A 17500-nucleotide genomic window follows, 5' to 3' on the forward strand; every position below is an offset into this window, starting at 1 on the left:
AACTGTTTGACACCTGGGGCTTAAAGGTCTTACTGGTCAGTAAGTCTAACCTGGACACAGTATTAAAGACAAACGTCTCCCACATGCTGGTTCAGCTGATAACAAAGGGCTGATTCCTAGCTAAGGAGAGCTGGGCTTCTGCACTTGAACAGTGCTAACTGATTGCCACTAGTTCTCAGTACGTCCTGGGGACCCTAACACCTCTGAGTCAGGTGCACAGGCTAGAGAACATCATTTAGACTTGGAGGCTTAATCCAGGCCTAATCATGGCTCTGCTTCTTCATGTTCATGGATGCTGCAAAACATTCGTTTCTACTGTCATTAGAGGTATTAGCAGTATTAGCACTGCTTTACAACCGGCTTTGCTCCCTACCTCTGTCTCTTTCGCATGCACGCGCACACACGCAGTGTGTCTTTGAAGGAGAAGCAAAGAAAGGAAGAGAGTGGCTGGGACTCTCTGGATGAACAGATCAGTGCAGCAGAGGAGAAGAAGCACGGGATTAAAAATCTGATAAAGAGACGACTGAAGCCGCGTCCGTCCACAACACGGAACAGTAGGAAGGACGGCTCTGCCGACCAGAGTGGCTCGCTGGAGCGGAGGGTGGGCCAGCTGGAGAAGGTGAGGCTACGGAGGGGCGGTAGTTCAAGTTCGGTTTATTCGTCACATACATAGTCATACACGGTATAACTAGTGCTGTCACACCGGCACACACAGGAAAAAAAAGATTCTTATTATTTCATTAATTCATTAATTATATTTTTATTGAATTATGGCATTTTTAGCACTGAGTCTCTTTTAGCATTTAGCATCTCACTTTATGGTTTTCAGACTGTTTCTTTTTCCTTTTTTCCATTCACTTTTCCAGCTGTTTTCTCTATGAATCTGGCAGAGGTCGCTCACGTTTCCGTGTGTTCTCCCACAGGCGGAGAAGTCCTCTGCTTCCGAAGAGGAGTCTGACCGGAAATTCGGTGACAAGAAGAAAAAGAAGAACAAACTGAAACTAACGGAATTATTTAAAAAGAAGAGCACAAAGAAAGATGACACCCGTGGTTGGCGGCCAACTACGCTGCCCATTGCGAAGGATTTGGAACCTGCGAAGCCTGCTCTGTCACCATGTAGGTTCAACTCACGGAGATCAATGACAAAATGCATCGCACAGTTTAGGGATTGGCGATATGATAAAAGCCCAATATCCTGATACTCAGAGAAATGATCATGATAGATATAATTCATTTAGCATTCACTTGTTTTTACACAGCTCTGAGGAGTAAGGCCCGTTGTGCTCAAGAAACGCATATCATGATAATACCGTATCACCATATCACCCACTCCTAAGCACGTTCCGCTAAAATATTCATTGGTGCTTGTGGCTTTATTAGTAGGTTTTATTATTAATTCGCATTAATAAATAGACTCTGACAGTCAGTGTCTGCAGTGAAGCTCCCATTTTGTAGCACATTTGTAAACATCTCGATGTGATCGTTTCCAGCCCATCCGCCAGAGTTCTACGATGATGTGGCTGAGACCTTGGACCGAATCGCTCAGAAGAGTGTGAAGAAGAATTTGCCCACTAAAATAAGCCCAGAAGAGAATGCTGAGCCAGTCCAGCCCATAGGTGAGTCAGACTTAAGGTTCCACATGTTTTTACATACAGAGAGATGAGTACATTAAAGATACAGTACAGGAGTACAGACATTATAATGTCACAATGTAAGAACTAATCTAAATAAAATAAGACACTTAAAGCTTAAAAATTAAGAAAGAAATGAAAGTAAATAAAAAAAAACCAAGATGAAATTAAAAGAAAGGAACAATAGTATAAACATAATGAGTAGATCTACAAGACATTTCATATAGTTGGTCACAAGATATTTGTCAGGGACTGAGCTTGAGGAAAAGCAGTCTGGAAGAGCCAGGTTTACAGGTTTATCTTCCTCTTCTTGACCCCTGTTCCTAACTACTCCATTCGCTTCTCCGTACACAGAACAAAACAAGGAGGCCGTAGTTCAGCAGCTTGTGCAGCTGTTGACCACGGAGGGAGACTCCATCAACGAGAAGGTGACCAGCAGGTTCCAGCATTCCCACGCATAACCGGGACCATAGTAGTCCTCCGCACACACCCGAACGGTTCATTTTAGGGTTGGAAAACAATGGCAAAATAACTTGAATGATTGTGAAAAATCTTGCTACAAAATCACACCCAGGGACATGCCTCCCAGCAGACATGTTGGTCCGGTGCTTAACGGCATTAACGGTTCATTTCCTACTTGCAGATTAACACCAATCCGTTCCTGCGCAAGTCCCTCGCACGCCTCTCCTACCCGTCTTTCGCCAAGCTGCTCGACACGTGTGCCAGCGTAGCCGCAGACCCACCCCTTCCCGCTCATGAAAGCCACACCCTGCAACGGGTCGCAATCACCATGGAGATGACCCGGCGGGTCGTCACGGCCACAGGAGTGACTCAGCGCGTGGAAGGTTATGCCGAGCGATACATGGAGAGCTTTGCCCCTTGGGTAAAGAACCATGGGGGATGGGTAAGCAACAGCCACTCACGCTCGTCTTCTCTCACTTTAAAACCTCTTTTTTCTGTTTTTATCTGTGCTCTCTCTTCACCTCGCTGTCTCTTTGTGTTTGTCTGTTTACCTTAGTCACCTATTTGTAGATGCACACTTCACCAGATGGTGGCAGTGTTGAGTTGAGTGAAGTGGCTAAAATGTTCTTTTTTTTTCCTTCCAGGAGAGCATTGTCCTGATGGAAGCCCAAGAGTATGACTAACTGAATGCTTGCAGTTATAACGTACTCTACCTCATTCCAAGTTTGCACTACGACCTTTGACCGTGAAAGTTGAGTGCATAATGATCCAGGGCACCAACACTACTGATAATGCGTGTGAATTTTTGTTTACTGTTTCTCATTTATTTATGATTTTTTTTATATGTTCATATGTTCAGTTTTTTAAGTGTAACTTTTTATACCAAAATATAAATTATGTCAAAGAAATGGTGTTTTTATTTTTGCAGCATTACATTAACCAGAAAATACAGAGTACAGTGGGCCGTCGTTTTACACTAAAGAGCCTTGTGCTCAGGAGAAGGTGAAAGAATTGGGTTGCTTGGTTTTTTGGGGGGGGGTGGGGGGTGGGGGGATGTTTCTCATCAGTGTAACAGCAATTCAATTTTATTGACCTTAACAAAAAATTCAGACAGCAAATTACGTGGAAATACTACATTATAAAGCAACAACCGTATGGAGTAACTTGATCTATAAGTCCAAGTTTAAACATCCAGCCTGCCAACTGGAGCTTCTGAATCTGACTGAGGGGAGTCTGGGACATCCCATCCCTACAGTGGGCGATGTGAGACTACAGCACTGGAATAGGCTTTGTTTTGTTCTCTTCTGCCTCCTTACAAAATATGCAGGATAACTGCTAGACTGCACTTATGGTTTTCATATCTCAGATTCGGTTTTAAGAATAAAAATTCTAGCTAGAAATTCCCAACTTAAATAGTATTGTATCAGAGATGCAGAGTCAGGTATATCCTAAAAGAGTACGGTCGGTTTCTTCATGTTACACACACACACTTCATGTTACAGACATTGCACACACACTTAATGTTCAACACAGATGTCTGAATGTTCCACGCATGCACACTTCATGTCGCCCATGCGTTACACAAACTCCCACATGCATCTTCGTGCTCCACACACACACACTGCTTGGCTCCGTTAAGCAGAGCGAGTGTTTGCTGTGTGTGCTTGCTCAGTCCAGGTACTTTTCAGCACGCAGGATTTGGCAGTACATCAGCATAGAGAATGCCAGGGCCAGGATCTGCAGGGGAAAAGCGCAAAACTGCAATGCCAGCAAAATTTGTCTGTGTGTGTGTGTGTGTGTGTGATTTTTCTCTGGTAACTGTACTTTACTACAGTTTTGAATATCTATTTCTCTCTCTCTGTTTAATATATAATATGCTACACACCTATTGGCATACATCAGATCAATTCATATGACCACTGCTATTATTTGGGTGGCAGGACATTCATAGCACAGTGTTACCATTCACATAGTAGTGGCTGTTATACTGGTGATGCACAGTGCTAAATGTTAAGATCATCACTATTGCCTGGAGGAACTCCACAGTAAAAAGTGAGGATTTACGTAATAGATCAGCACGTGGTGATGATTTACACAATAGATCAGGACAAGGTGAGGTTTTATATCTAAATTCCATTGTGGATGTAAACATTTATTGGCTGCTTTTTAATGTGTTACCTGTTTTTCATTTAATATACACACTTACGCCATGCCACGTTATTCACACACTCGATTAGGAAAGTGCACTTGTGTTCTTAATCTTACATTCTTCCTGGTGTTCGTCTTATCATACAAGTGCACAGAATTCAATTAGTACTATTAAAAAAAAAAAAGGATTTTGCATGTCTGGGTGGAACCCAAACACTGCTGGGGCAATTTGCTGCTTGATGCTGAGACATGCTGAGACATGAAAAGACTGATGAGGTGATGAGGCATAGTGTGTACCTGTACGATGCCAAGGCAGACACCAAAGCCCAGCACAGACGTGAGGTTGCTCAGGATAAACTCCTTGGCCTTCTCATAGCATGGCTGAGATGAAGGGAGAAAGAGACAAGCAAAGGGAAGTGTCATGGCACAAAGCAGTTGTTGAGAATGTGTGCATCTCTGATGCACAACCAGTCTGATGTTATTCGCTGCAGCTCTGTGTGTGCGCAGAACTGCAGGTAGCACAGAAACACGATCAAAAGGTGAACGAACCACTCATGCGACCAGATTTGTTCTTAAAACGTGGGTCACATTTAGGATTTTGTCCAACAGAGCTGTTCACGAATTCCATTTACAATCTGATGAATTTATGAATGTTGACACTGTCATCTGATGTGACACTGTCAAACTGACTGTATGACAAAATTACAATAAAAATACTAAAATGTTCTTGGATAAGGCCCAGTGTGCAGCAGAAACATGGTAAACCCTAAGAGATATAATACTAAATGGCCATGCACAAATGAGGTCCAAACTGAGAAGCCAAAATTCAGGGCTTGGAACCATTTAGCTGATGATTTTATCCAAAGCGACTTACAATTATGACAACTTGAGCACTTGTGGGTTAAGGGTCTTGCTCAGGGGCCCAACAGTGGCAACTTGAACCAGCAACATTCCAACTACAAGTCAAGCCCCTTAATCACTGAGCTATCACTGCCATGTGGGTCCGGAGGGGTAAAAGTGACATTTGACAAATTTTACAGGTATGCACAAATCAGTTTCAGCTATACATTGTCCCGTCTGTGTTTATAAACATGCTTTTATAATTTATTACAAATAAGATGATAATAAATATTGAAAATATCTATCTGATGTTTTTGCTAGCTAATCACTGATCATTTTGAGAGCGCAAGGGTGAAAGGTCAGGTGGGCTAACCTCCTCCCATCTGTGGCAGCGGCCGAGGTCCTGTCTGCAGCAGGACTCTGGGTGCTGGTCTATCCCCATGTTGTTGTACCAGTCCGTGTGGTTGCTCACGCCACAACACTTAAACTGCAGGCAGAACACGGACGAGGGTTTACTGCAGGTTCAAAAGCTGAGGCTGGTGGAAAACTAAAGGGAGAAACTGGACCCCTCTTACGATCGTCTGCATGTTGTCCCAGGAAACCTGCAGGTGCTTGTTTGTCTTGTAGTTCTTCATGCTTTGGATCAAGCCATCTTTTGCTTTTTGGTCCAGCTGTGGTACAGAGAGGAAAAACATCAGTACAAATGAAAAGACAATTTAATATAATAGAAAACGTTATGAATTCATGTCCTTCATATAGCTGATTATTTTATTTATTAAGTGATACTATTTAACCTTTATATTTCATATAGAGAAAAGGGAAAAAAAAAAACGCTGAATCTATATTTAAGCATTTGAGTATTTTTTGTTTAAAGTGCAGTATGATGCATGTCCCAACCTCTCTGTGGTAGATGCTTAAAATCAGAATCAAAGTCACTTCGATCAGGAAGAGAAGTAGCAGGATGACAAAAAACTGAAAGGAAGAAACACAGAGAAACAGAGCCGTCTTAACCCAGTCGTGCACCCTGCACTGTGCCCTGTGACGTGATCGCTGTGTGTGTACTTCTCACCGTCATCAACAGGCAACGCTGCTCTTTCAGCGCACCCAAGCATCCGAGGAATCCAGTCACCATGGTAACGCCCCCTGCAACCAACAGCAGGTTGGCAGCAGAAAGGGAAGGGAAGGACAGGGGGAGGGAGGAGAACTTTGATTGGGTGAAGGAAAGCCACACCCCCACGCCAAACAAGCCACATCCCCCCAGCTGTTGATAAAAAATAGGGTAGGGATTTGATTAAAGCAAGGTGTGAGCAAGTAAATAAATACTAAATACTCTATAAAGATTCAGAAAGCAACTGATTATAAAAAGGGTATGAAATTGCAAAATTTCTTTAGCGAAATGGTACATTTTTTATTGCAATTTAATAGAACTCTGAGCCTTTTTTGAGGAACTCACCCAGAAGACAAGATTGAAGACAAACATGAGATACTTCACACAGCACAGGCAGCCCCGCGATACCGCCATTCTATGACAGACAGGAAAGAGGCCCCAGGGCACTGAAACCCTTGCTGCTGAATCACTTACTACTGAAACCCTTACTGCTGAATCACTTACTGCTGAAACATTTACTACTGAAACACTTACTACTGAAGTAAAGTAGGAACACTAACCTCACCCATTTGATTGCAAACGTAGAATTGTAGTGGGTTTTGCTTCAGAGCAAATGAAAGAATTTTTTTAATTAAAAGGCCCAAACATTTTTAGGCCTAGCTCTAGAGGACAGAGTTAGGGTTTAGTGTGCCGTTAGGCCTAGACAACTGCTTTTAAATACCAGTCCTTACATTTATGTAAAAACAAATGCATGTGAGTGCATGTGTGACTCCCTGGGTGTCTGTGGCTTATTTTGTGGTTCCCTGTGTTCTTTTGAACACGTATGCAAGCTTCAACACTCATTGCACTGAAATTCAGTGACCTCTGTAGCGGGAAAGAGCTCCTTCCTGCCAGGATGTAGCCACCCCGGCCTTGCACTGCTGATAGCATTCACTTCACAAACATTCCCATCCAGGCCGGACTGGCAGGCCCGGAACATTGAACTCACTCCTGAGCGTATTCCGCACTAAGCTTTACCTGATACCGAAGCTCTTTCAGCCGGTATTAATACTGCATCAGTCCTAGAGGAGGTTCGTTGGCAGGACAGAAAGTGCATATTATAGCACTCGTTCTTGAAATGTAGTTTTGGCGACGTAAGAGAAGCCCATTTTTAAGTGGAACCACATGCATGTATGAATTAGGATCAGATCCTGAAGGTATGTGATCGTACACATAAACCAGACCCTGCTGAGAACTCAAACAAGGGCTGCCCTCACACAGAGCCCATTTTATTCTCAAATGTGAAACAGAGAGTGAAACAGCCTTGAAAAGTTATGTTCATTAACAGTAAATGATCTAGATTGCATTTTAGACTCTAGATTCTAGATTCTTGATTCTAGATTGCATTCTCCTGCTCTACCAATCATGCTTTACACGAAATGATGTCGATTAAAGGCCGCCTTTTCGTCGATGAGGTACGTCACCATTTGAAGCATTCATTTTTTGATAAAAGTGACTTTATGTGTATTTTTCTCTCTGGTCTGGCCTAAGGCCACTTCCCTATGCACTTTCAAGAAAACAAAGGACTGTAAGACTCTATCATCCATCAGCACCTGGAACTCATTCTTTACTCTCCTGTAATGACCCGTTTCAAGCATGAAACACAAAAACACATTTACCTGCTGGTGGGAGGGGTGCAGAAGAAATCGGAAAAAGTTCCAGTAGCCTTTCAGGAATGGTCGGGAATTTGGTTCACCTTTGACTGATTTCACAAGCGAGTCTAGAACAAATCCCCCAGAGTCCTCGGCGCTTGGCTGGGTTGTCTGAGTGGGACTTTGCAGTCTCTGCAGATACTTGACCCTTGCGCCACAGTCCCGTCTCACTGTCTCAGCGAACCCGCAGAAGGTGAGATGAGCTGTAGAACTGTCCTGCTTTGTAGGCTCTTTAGTTATTTATTTTTCATTTGTTTATTTGCTTATTCGCTAGACTTCTTAACTATTGTTTTAATTTATTTTTTGGTTGTTTGTTTAATTATTAGATTTTTCTGTCAGGTCCCTTTTATTTAACCTCAGAAATGTTACTTTCCTTCTAAAAAGCTTTCCATGCTGCCCAAGCCAAAAAAAGACTTTTCCATGGCCAAAGGAAATGTCTCCCTTTATCCTGACCTCCTTGTTCTCAGCTGTTGATCTTGCGTTTTTCTCTTAGTGTTTCTCTCTCTCGTTCCCAATAAGTTCCAGATGGAGGTAACAGCCCTCCCCTTTAGTCTCTCTTTCTCCTCCCCTTTTGTCCCAAGAGATTCCATTCTTTTCCAAGACCCTCCTCCTCATACTAAGTCTCTCTCTCTCTCTCTCTCTCTCTCTGTCTCTCTCTCCCTCTCTCTCTCTCTGTCTCTCTCTCTGTCTCTCTCTCTCTCTGTCTCTCTCTCTCTCCCTCTCTCTCTCTCCCTCTCTCTCTCTCTCTCTCTATCTCTCTCTCTCTCTCCCTCTCTCTCTCTCCCTCTCTATCTCTCTCTCTGTCTCTCTCTCCCTCTCTCTCTCTCTCTCTCTCTCTCTCTCTCTCTCTCTCTCTCTCTCTCTCTCGATGGATTGTGTTTGTCTTCAGCAGAGGGCACATCATTCATTTGAGCTGCTGAAATGTTAGAGTCTGGTTCAGTCTGTCTTTGTCAATTTTCCACATTCTTTATTGGTTTCTCAAGCACACACATACACACCCGCACACACGTCTTTATATTGAATATACAAATGTCTTTATATTGGCCAATAAAAAATTGAAATAATCAGGCAAATGATCTTATATAACCACATGTGTTTGGGGTAGATACACCAATTATTACGGTTTGACTTAAACAAAATGACTATACCTCACACTCTCCATTACTCTCCATAAATGGACAGTGTACTCACTAGCTCCATCTAGTGGCACGTTGTGGTCATAATAAGGAGAACGCTTGTCTAGTAAAAGTACTACTTACATTTACGTCTACATGTACAGCATTTGGCAGTCGCGATTTATAGAAGAGCTTTTTAGTGTCTTTGAAACATACGTCATGTGACAGGGGATTGGTCAAATTTGACAGGAAGTATTGCGCTGTGTGACTTCATTATGCAATCTGATATTAGCCTCTTGATATTAAAAAGATAAATATTTACTTTACAGAATTGAGAATTGCAATTGTATGCTTAATATATTTAATCGATAATGTCTGTGTGTCCCCGTGTGTATTTGTATATAAAATATTTTAATTATAAAATACAGTTTATATTTATGTCAAAGTAGAAATATTTTGTTATTTTGCTAATTTCATTTTTTATCTTATCTTAAAAACCTACATTGTCAGCAGTACTAACACAGCAGCACAAATTATTATATATAATCCATGATATGTAAGATCAATTTACATACAGTAGGTAGCAGAATTCTACAGCAAGGTGAGCTATACCATAAAATGGATCAAAGAGAGACCCAGTTCATCATTTTCACACGGCAGTGGTGAGACAAAAAGTTTCCCCGTTCAACTCGCTCTTCCTTGCTTCCGTGTCTCCCAGTCTGCCCCCTTGCTCTTCCGGTCCCTCCTGCTTCGCTTTCTCCGCCCCTTCCTGTTCCTTCTCCTCCTGCTTCACGCCCTCGTCGATGTACAGCAGAGGTTCTTGCTCCTCCCACTTCCGGGCCTCCTTGGATCCATCGCAGCCCACTCCGTTTTCTCCTGAGGCCAGAAACGTGCTGAGCATCCCGTCCGTGTCTTCTGCGTTCTTCTCGGCTCCCTGTCCAGGCCCCGCCTCCGGACCGTCGCACTCCGCGTTCTCTCTGCCCTCCAGCTTCGCAGGCCCCGCCCAGGCATCGTCATAGGCCCCTTTTCTCTTCTGGGACCTCCCCCAGACGTTCATGCGTCCGGATCGTCTGCTGATTTTCTTCCTGTGTTTGATGAACACGATGCAGAATGCAGCCACGACAAGAACAGACACCACTGCAGCACCGACAGCAACAATTAGCCAACCAGAACCTGCATCTTTGTCTTTTTTGTCCGATTGGACATTCAAACCTGGAATTGTATCAATGGCAGCGAATGTGGTCTCACTAGCGTGGGTAGGGGCCTGGAGCGTCCCAGTTCGCTTCTGGGTCGTTTCAGAGGTGGTCTTGACTCCGGGTGCAGTCTTCCCAATGGGAAGTAAGGGCGTAGAAACAGCCTCCGATGGTTTCATGGCCGCGGTGGTCAGGGCAGTGGTTGTTGCTGTCGTCAGAGCCGGGGTTGGTGGTTTTGAAGAGCTGCGTAAGGATTCTGCAGTACTGCTAAGAGCGTCCGTTACTCCACCATTGTTCTCTTGTTGTGGTGAAGTCGTCAGCTTTGAATCAGCAAGCTCATGGGTCATTTTGGACGTCTTCGCGTTGGTCCCTGCCTCCGTCACCACGGCTGTTGAAGTCTGGGAAGTCACGACAGCATACGTTGGGGCACCTGTCAGCATCAGCGTGGTTTCTGCAGCACTGGTTGTCATGGAAATGGCCTCTGTTGTCATGGTGCTGTCCTCTGGCATGGGTTTGGCCGATCCCAGCCCAGACGTGCTTGTGCCGAGGAGCCCCGTGACGGTTATTCTGTTGACAGCAGAGGTCAGGGTTGACTCCTTAGTGCTAGTGCTTTCACCTGAGGATAGCAACTCCACATCCCTCCCAGCTGAGATTGTCATAACCCCAACACTCTGGGATATGAGAAGCCCCCTGCTCGATGGCATCTCGCTGACAGCACGAAACTCCTCTGTTTCAGCTGTGCTCAGGAACAGCGAGAGCAGCAGAGTGCTCAGAACAAAGTGCGGGCCACACATCATGTCCCTGTAGAAGCCTGCGCTCACGCTGACACCTCACGGTCAGCGTGCTGGGGCGGGGTCAGGGCACTGGCGGGGCGTGCAGGGAGGTGTGATAAACCTCGGGCGCTACTTGGAGGAGTGCAAGGCCTTCTTTGCTGAAGTTCAGCAGACCATTAGACACGTGCAGTCCTTACGAAGAGTCATCAGTATTTCTCTACACGTGCTCGGTTTACAGTTCCTCCCTGGGGCTTGCAAATGCCGCTGCTCTTGGGGTGTTAACTTGCTTTAATCTAAGCCGGAAAGACCCAGCCTTTCTCTTCCTCTTTCTCCCACACTCTCTCTCGCTCGCGCTTTTTCCCACACTCTCTCTCGCTCGCTCTTTCTCCCACACTCTTTCTCGCTCGCTCTTTCTTTTTAGTGCAGCTGTGGTGAAGCATTGAAAATAACACACACAAACAGAGGGAAAATGAGAAGGGAGAGATGATTAGTCACTAAGCAATATTAAGAGAACCACAGTGTAAATAACACGTTTAATTTCAATGTGCAAAGGACAATGTACAAACCTTTTGATCAACTGTAAACTGTAAACTTCAGTTCAACATTAATAAGCAGTTAAACGTTATTGGGGTATTTACAAAAGCTGAATGAAATGTTTACCTTTACTCTATGTGTACATGTCTGTGTGTGTGTAACCGTACATGGTGGATGGAGATAACTGTGAAAGCTACACTTTTACTATTACTTTACAGCATTGCCTTAGCAAAACATTTGAGCCGTACATTTAAGAAGACACTTAGAGGTTTCACAATTTCCCAGTTTACGTCATACCCATATTATACTTATACCCAGTATTCTGAATAATGCACAGCTTTTCTACTTACAATTACAGAAAAATTGAGGACAACCATCATCAAACATCAGCAAGTTGCTCAAAAAACATTGCACAAGAAGGTCCAGGTACAGTATGTGCATGAGGAACTGAGGTTTCATAAAAGACTTCGGTTATAGGGCAACACACAGCCGTAGTGTCAAAACAGATGGCAGTCAGCGAAAGAGCTTCAAAAAGGCTGGAAAGGTATACGGAGTGTGAGGCTAACCTGTGCCTCATCCGCTTCCACTGCCAAATGAAATCAGACGCTCAGCTTGTAGTGTTTCCTGCCGTTTCATCGTATCTCTGCATTCGAATTTGTCTTTCAAAGTAGTGAGGGAGGAGAGAGGAACCACTCCGTTTTACCTTTCGTGCGGCGAGTGACTGGATTTCAGTTTAATGCCCTCCAGCAGTTCACACGCTTTGTTAAGCTTCAGCCGTCCCAGGTAAAGTTCTACAGTTTGCTCGCTTTGTGAGCAGACGTGAGCATGCACTCTTATGCCATCCAGATTATCTTATGCTTCAACCCTTCACCTCATCGTGGACTTCACTGAAGTCACAGTAGTGAAGGCAATGCCTTGTTTATTTGTTCATGCGGTTCAAATTCATTGTCAATAAATGAGTCAGGAAACCAGTTTAAAACTAGTACTCACCCTTATGTTGGTGTGCTGGTAGTCCAACATACACGTGCTGGAGTCAGGCCTGTATAACCAGTGTCTAGATCCTCTTACTATTTGCTTCCTCTTTATCTCTCTCTCTCTCTCTCTCTCTCTCTCTCTCTCTCTCTCCCACCCTCTATCTCATTTTCAGTGTGACACTCTATGTGTTTGACTGTCTCTCTGGCAGCAGGTGGGAGGGTAGCAGAAGAAACGCACGAGCCCCAGACTGTGGCGTTTGGTGTGGCCCTCGCTCTCTGTTCTGTTCTGAGTGTGACGCGGAGAAAAAAACAAAACAATAATAAAGGAGAAACTAAAGGGGAAGTTGGATATCTTGAAACATAGAAGCTTATAGTTGTTTTCTAAAGTATGCGTGTGTGTGTGTGTGTGTGTGTGTGTGTGTGTGTGTGTACATGAGGACAGCACATGGTCGAGTAAGATAACTGTGAGAGGTTTACTTTTACTTTTACTTAACAGTTGTACTTTAACCAAACATTTGAGTGTCAAAATTGTACATACAACAAATCATTTAGAAGTACAAGACTCCACATTCAGTTCATTTCAGCTCAATTTAGTTCAATTCAGTTAAATTCATTTCAGTTCAGATCAGTTCATATCTGTTGAGGCCAAGCAGCTTGGTGGAGGAAAGGGAAATGCTCAAACTAAGCAGCACACACCCAAGCGGGGGCTGCAGCTTGGGAGTGGAGCTCCGCCCACACCCACACCCGTCCACACCCAGCTGTCTGCACGTGATGGTAATACCCCCACCACCAGTGAAACCAGTTTGCTTTCTCTCTCAGTAATCTGCTGTGTGCTTTATAGCCCACCTGTGTGTGATAATCTGCAGAGCGTGTGTTGTGATGGATGACTGTGTTCCTCTTAATTGTTAGTGAACATTAGTGAGATTTGCTAATCATTTTCTCTTTTAACACACTGTTGTTCAACAGACATCCCTGATCCACTTCTGTCTGCCAGCACGCCTGATCATTCATGTGTCTCTCAGTATTAATAAATCAATCGTGCAGTTTATAGTCACACATATTTTCATTCACACTATTTTTTGTGTTTACATAGAATTTATTATAGCAAACCAAAATAACTAACTGACAACAGCACTAGATTTTCTGATACATTTATACAGATATAAAAAGTTATACATAAACTGTTTGGCCTGGAATAAATTCAGTCCACCAAATATTTCTGTCTCTCTCAGGTATGAAAAAGTTTCTTTTAAATACAATCTGCATTAAAAAAAAAAAAAAAGTAACATAAAGAATTTTATGTTTTGCTATAACCCACAAAGATCTAAACAGATGCCCATACACACACACACACACACACACACACACACACACACTCACACACACACCCACACACACACACACTCACACACACACTCACACACACACCCACACACACACACTCACACACACACTCACTCTTGTGAGTACTGATGCATCCCCATAAGTTGACCCTGTCCAGCTGGCCTCTCTGTGTTCCTCGCCCTTCTGTTGCCGTACCAGAACTCTGTGATGTCGTCCATGGTCACCCTGGGCGGCGCCCACATATCTCCCTCATTATCCCTTGCTTTCCGTTTCTCACTTTTTCTTCTCGTCCTCTCCTCTCTCCCTCGCTCCCTCCCATTGACTTCCACCTGCAGCGTGGTCCCGTTGGCGTACCATAATTCCACTCTCTCCTGGGCGGAGGCGCCGGGCTCGGCCCACAGGCTCTGCGTCTCCTTGGCTGTGGAGTTCCTTTTCTGGCCCCTCCCTCGCCCCCTCCACCCGGCCCTCTGCTTCACCACGGACAAACGTGCGCACAGGAATATGGTGAGGCCCAGGAAGACAGAAGCAATCACAGCCAGGCTCCACAGCGTGAGCAAACAGACCAGCTTAGACGATCGCCGAGACTCCGATGGCCAGCCCTTAGTGTGACAGTCAGGCCAAAAGCCAGTCTCTCTCTCCTCGAGTCTGGTGTTGTTTGCTCCAGTGGACACGTTCTTGGCCACCTCTGTTGCGTCAGTAGATGCGTTGACCGCAGACGTCCTCCACACACTCAGACTGCGGCCATGCATGTATGTCGCCTGGGTCCTGCTGGGGCCTGTGGTCGTGGCGGTGTGCACCATGTTTCTTGGAGTCATGGTGACACTCCCTGTAGTGAATCCCTCACCTTCCCGATCAGTGCGGACTTCTGGGAATGTAGCTGAAATTGTGTTTGTGCTCGTACTGGAGGTAAACGTTTCCTCCACGTTCTCTGTGGGTAGAAGACCTTTACTGAAAGGAACCTCATGTTGTGCTGTGTTCACTAATGCCTGCGCCGTGCTATTGTATCTGGTCGTGACCTCACTGCTCAGGTCAGCGCTCCCATCCATGCTGGTAACATTGCCAGGAGTTGCTTGGCTCGCGGACTGTTTGTGCGGCTGGGTTGGTGCTGTGTCATGGCTCAGGGTGGTGTTCAATGGATCTTGTTTCTCCATTGTGAGGCTGTGACTTCCTTTGATTCTCCATGTCACTCCAGAGTCTTCCGTGGAGTTCTCCAGAGGCACTTTGGTCGCACCCGTTTCCATCATCCCATCGTGGGATTCCCTTCCCACACTCGTCTGCATCTGAGGCCTCCAGGATGTGGTTCGGATAACGGCGCCTGTCTCGTGGGATGCTGAGCGCGCCGTAACTGCTGCGCTTTCCCAGGGTTTCATCCCTGCCATCCGCTTTACAAAACCCCAGTCTGGAGTTGGCAGGCCGTCATCTTTGTGCCCTGCCGTAAATCCACCAAGCCTCACTCCTGGTCGCGCTGTTCCTTCGGTCCGACCCCAGCTCGCCTGAGACGAGGGCTGGACGTGTTGTTGCGTCTTTGATGTGGACGGCTCTGTTCCTGTTCTGGTCTCCCAGTGGTCAATGCCTGACTCGTGTCCTGTCTGAGCCATGTGCTGCCTGGGGAAGCCATGAGTCTGGTGTCCTGTGCTAGATGTGCCAGACCATGTTCCTGTTTCTGGGCTGTTGCCATTTTGCGTTGTCAGAAGTGTGAGATTAGAAGAGACAGTCACCTGCGGGAGACTCTCGATGTTGCGGGGACGGGTTCTGGGCTCGTCGTCTCCCCCAGGGACGTGTGAGAGCTCTGCTGCATGTGTCCCTGTCGCCGTCCTGTCCGCGCGGTCTCGGGTCGGCGCGGTCGTGTCTGGCTCCGCTGTGGCGCTGGTCATGCAGTGTCGGGTCAGTAGCACAGCACAGAAGGTCAGAACTTGGGTGACCCCAACCGTTGGATGTACAGCACTCATCTTCGTGATGTGCACTGGAGGGTTGTCAGAGACACACAAGCTGATATGAAAGCACAGCAAAAATGAAACCATAAAACCTCACTGCAGACGCCCTTCCGACGCCCTGTGTTGACTAGCAGCCTCAAAATAATGCCAACCCACTGAGAAAGAACACGCCACGCGGCAGCAGACCAGACCTCCCAGAATTCTGTTAGACATTGGCTTTCATTTGAGCGAAACGGCAGAAAGTGAACTCACGGTACCTTTTTCTGCGCTGGTCATGTCTTCTTCTCTTCCTCTTTCTCCACGATTTCCTCTTTCATGCAGGCAGCGCTGCCTGCCGAGGCTTTCTGGAAAAGCCGCTACGCCACAGCAGGCGGAAATGACAGGCCCATGCAAGTGATGCCGGCCTCCTCCCCTTTCCACCCATCAGTAGTGCAGAGGAACAAGAGAGAGGTGTACACATCCTGTTGACTAACATAACAGCTCATTGCCGTCTCGATCGGCTCATCGCTTTCTCGAATGGCTGATCTCCGTCTCGATTGGGGACGCTCTTCTTGCCCTTCCTGAAGGTTTGACATTTCGCAGATTTCGGTTCCAGCCCCAATCTACAGAACCTGGCCCAGCCACCCAGCGTTATCTGAACAGCTCAGGACGTAGTTCGGTGGTTTGGTAACTGCTGCATAAAGCCACTTCCTGTCATGAGGAAGTAGGATTTTCATAACAGACAGAGTACATTGCAGTGAAGGGCCTTAGACGCCCAAGAGACATGATGCCCTTAAACATCTGCATCTCCACGTGTCCCATTAGCCCCATGTACTGTACATGTTCTTCATACCCTTCATTTCTGCTTCTCTTCCTCCAGTATTGTGTCTATTTTGTCCCTTGTGTGCTGCCATAGACAATGTGTCTGTGTATAATTGGGGATTTTCTTGGATTAGTGGTGAGAGATAGCCTTAATCTATTTGAGCCACAGAGACAGTTTGTGTGTGGGTGTGTCTGTGCGTGGGTGTGTGTGTGTGTGTGTGCGTGCATGAGTGTGCTTGTGTGTGTGCCTGTGTGTATGTGCGTGGGTGTGTGTGTGTGTGCGTGCCTGCATGAGTGTGCTTGTGTGTGTGCATGTGTGTATGTGCGTGGGTGTGTGTGTGTGTGTGCGTGCCTGCATGAGTGTGCTTGTGTGTGTGCATGTGTGTATGTGCGTGGGTGTGTGTATGTGTGTGCGTGCATGAGTGTGCTTGTGTGTGTGCGTGTGTGTATGTGCGTGGGTGTGTGTGTGCGTGCGTGCGTGCATGAGTGTGCTTGTATGTGTGCGTGTGTGTATGTGCGTGCATGTGTGTGTGTGTGTGCGTGCATGAGTGTGCTTGTATGTGTGCGTGTGTGTATGTGCGTGGGTGTGTGTGTGTGTGCGTGCATGAGTGTGCTTGTATGTGTGCGTATGTGTATGTGCGTGGGTGTGTGTGTGCGTGCCTGCATGAGTGTGCTTGTGTGTGTGCATGTGTGTATGTGCATGGGTGTGTGTGTGTGCGTGCGTGCTTAAGTGTGCTTGTGTGTGTGCATGGGTGTGTGTGTGTGTGTGTGTGTGTGTCTGACAAGAGATAAAGTTAATCAGAGGGAAAAGCAGGTTAGATGTGGGGCTTTGCAGCACCCTGCAGACACACAGCCAGATCAGGAACAGAAGGTGGAGCAGAGGGTGGAGCAGAGCAGAGCGACGGAGGTGCGGAGCAGGAGAGATGGACGGTGAAGAAGCCAAGGAGCGAGA

General features: G+C 45.9%; 5 protein-coding genes and 1 long non-coding RNA gene across 7 annotated transcripts in view; 3 read left to right on the top strand and 3 right to left on the bottom strand.

Moving 5' to 3' along the window:
- The window catches only part of bcl2l12 (BCL2 like 12), a 6644-nt gene extending 3704 nt beyond the window's left edge, over positions 1 to 2940 (top strand). Inside the window, exons 3-8 of the mRNA XM_027015665.2 lie at positions 409 to 619; positions 924 to 1116; positions 1491 to 1616; positions 1986 to 2059; positions 2275 to 2535; positions 2738 to 2940. Of these exons, the coding sequence (XP_026871466.2) occupies positions 409 to 619; positions 924 to 1116; positions 1491 to 1616; positions 1986 to 2059; positions 2275 to 2535; positions 2738 to 2776 (904 nt within the window). The 3' untranslated portion in view covers positions 2777 to 2940. The remainder of the gene's footprint in view (positions 1 to 408; positions 620 to 923; positions 1117 to 1490; positions 1617 to 1985; positions 2060 to 2274; positions 2536 to 2737) is intronic.
- A 222-nt stretch (positions 2941 to 3162) lies between these two features.
- Positions 3163 to 8381, bottom strand: tspan4b (tetraspanin 4b). Its single transcript, XM_027015667.2, has 8 exons — positions 7848 to 8381; positions 6535 to 6604; positions 6151 to 6342; positions 5979 to 6053; positions 5657 to 5752; positions 5455 to 5568; positions 4539 to 4622; positions 3163 to 3830 (listed from the first exon to the last, which is right to left on the bottom strand). Exons 2-8 carry the CDS (start codon positions 6601 to 6603, stop codon positions 3762 to 3764), a joined length of 699 nt encoding a protein of 232 aa, XP_026871468.2. The 5' UTR covers position 6604; positions 7848 to 8381; the 3' UTR covers positions 3163 to 3761.
- A 445-nt stretch (positions 8382 to 8826) lies between these two features.
- si:ch73-248e21.7 (leukosialin) lies at positions 8827 to 12624 on the bottom strand. The gene is made up of 2 exons (XM_027015671.2): positions 12486 to 12624; positions 8827 to 11387 (listed from the first exon to the last, which is right to left on the bottom strand). Exon 2 carries the CDS (start codon positions 10983 to 10985, stop codon positions 9645 to 9647), a length of 1341 nt encoding a protein of 446 aa, XP_026871472.2. The 5' UTR covers positions 10986 to 11387; positions 12486 to 12624; the 3' UTR covers positions 8827 to 9644.
- LOC118241861 lies at positions 11869 to 12822 on the top strand. The gene is made up of 3 exons (XR_004776381.1): positions 11869 to 12039; positions 12164 to 12278; positions 12643 to 12822. It is a non-coding gene; the product is annotated as an uncharacterized LOC118241861 (long non-coding RNA).
- A 439-nt stretch (positions 12823 to 13261) lies between these two features.
- Positions 13262 to 16086, bottom strand: si:ch73-248e21.5. 2 transcript variants are annotated; one of them, XM_027015705.2, is made up of 2 exons: positions 16005 to 16086; positions 13262 to 15776 (listed from the first exon to the last, which is right to left on the bottom strand). In XM_027015705.2, exons 1-2 carry the CDS (start codon positions 16021 to 16023, stop codon positions 13924 to 13926), a joined length of 1872 nt encoding a protein of 623 aa, XP_026871506.2. In that variant the 5' UTR covers positions 16024 to 16086; the 3' UTR covers positions 13262 to 13923. The 2 variants fall into 2 exon arrangements, with proteins under 2 accessions (XP_026871506.2, XP_026871505.2); XM_027015704.2 differs by lacking the exon at positions 16005 to 16086 and adding an exon at positions 15904 to 15982.
- Positions 16087 to 17280: 1194 nt separating this feature from the next.
- unc119.2 (unc-119 lipid binding chaperone B homolog 2) overlaps positions 17281 to 17500 on the top strand; it is a 3126-nt gene continuing 2906 nt past the window's right edge. The window contains exon 1 of the mRNA XM_027015706.2: positions 17281 to 17500. This exon is cut by the window's right edge and continues 227 nt beyond it. Coding sequence (XP_026871507.2) covers positions 17472 to 17500 — 29 coding nt within the window. The 5' untranslated portion in view covers positions 17281 to 17471.

Source organism: Electrophorus electricus, chromosome 1 (genome assembly GCF_013358815.1).
Source record: "Electrophorus electricus isolate fEleEle1 chromosome 1, fEleEle1.pri, whole genome shotgun sequence".
In the NCBI taxonomy this organism is placed as follows: Eukaryota; Metazoa; Chordata; class Actinopteri; order Gymnotiformes; family Gymnotidae; genus Electrophorus; species Electrophorus electricus.

What these genes read in the sequence shown, in the direction of transcription:
- si:ch73-248e21.7 (XM_027015671.2), bottom strand. Translation starts at nt 10,985, where the DNA reads ATGATGTGTGGCCCGCACTTTGTTCTGAGCACTCTGCTGCTCTCGCTG.
- tspan4b (XM_027015667.2), bottom strand. Translation starts at nt 6,603, where the DNA reads ATGGCGGTATCGCGGGGCTGCCTGTGCTGTGTGAAGTATCTCATGTTT. An exon ending in TCTTCAATCTTGTCTTCTGG is followed by an intron (nt 6,343 to 6,534) that starts GTGAGTTCCTCA and finishes TTTTATCAACAG; the next exon opens with CTGGGGGGATGTGGCTTGTT. An exon ending in AGCGTTGCCTGTTGATGACG is followed by an intron (nt 6,054 to 6,150) that starts GTGAGAAGTACA and finishes TCTTCCTTTCAG; the next exon opens with TTTTTTGTCATCCTGCTACT.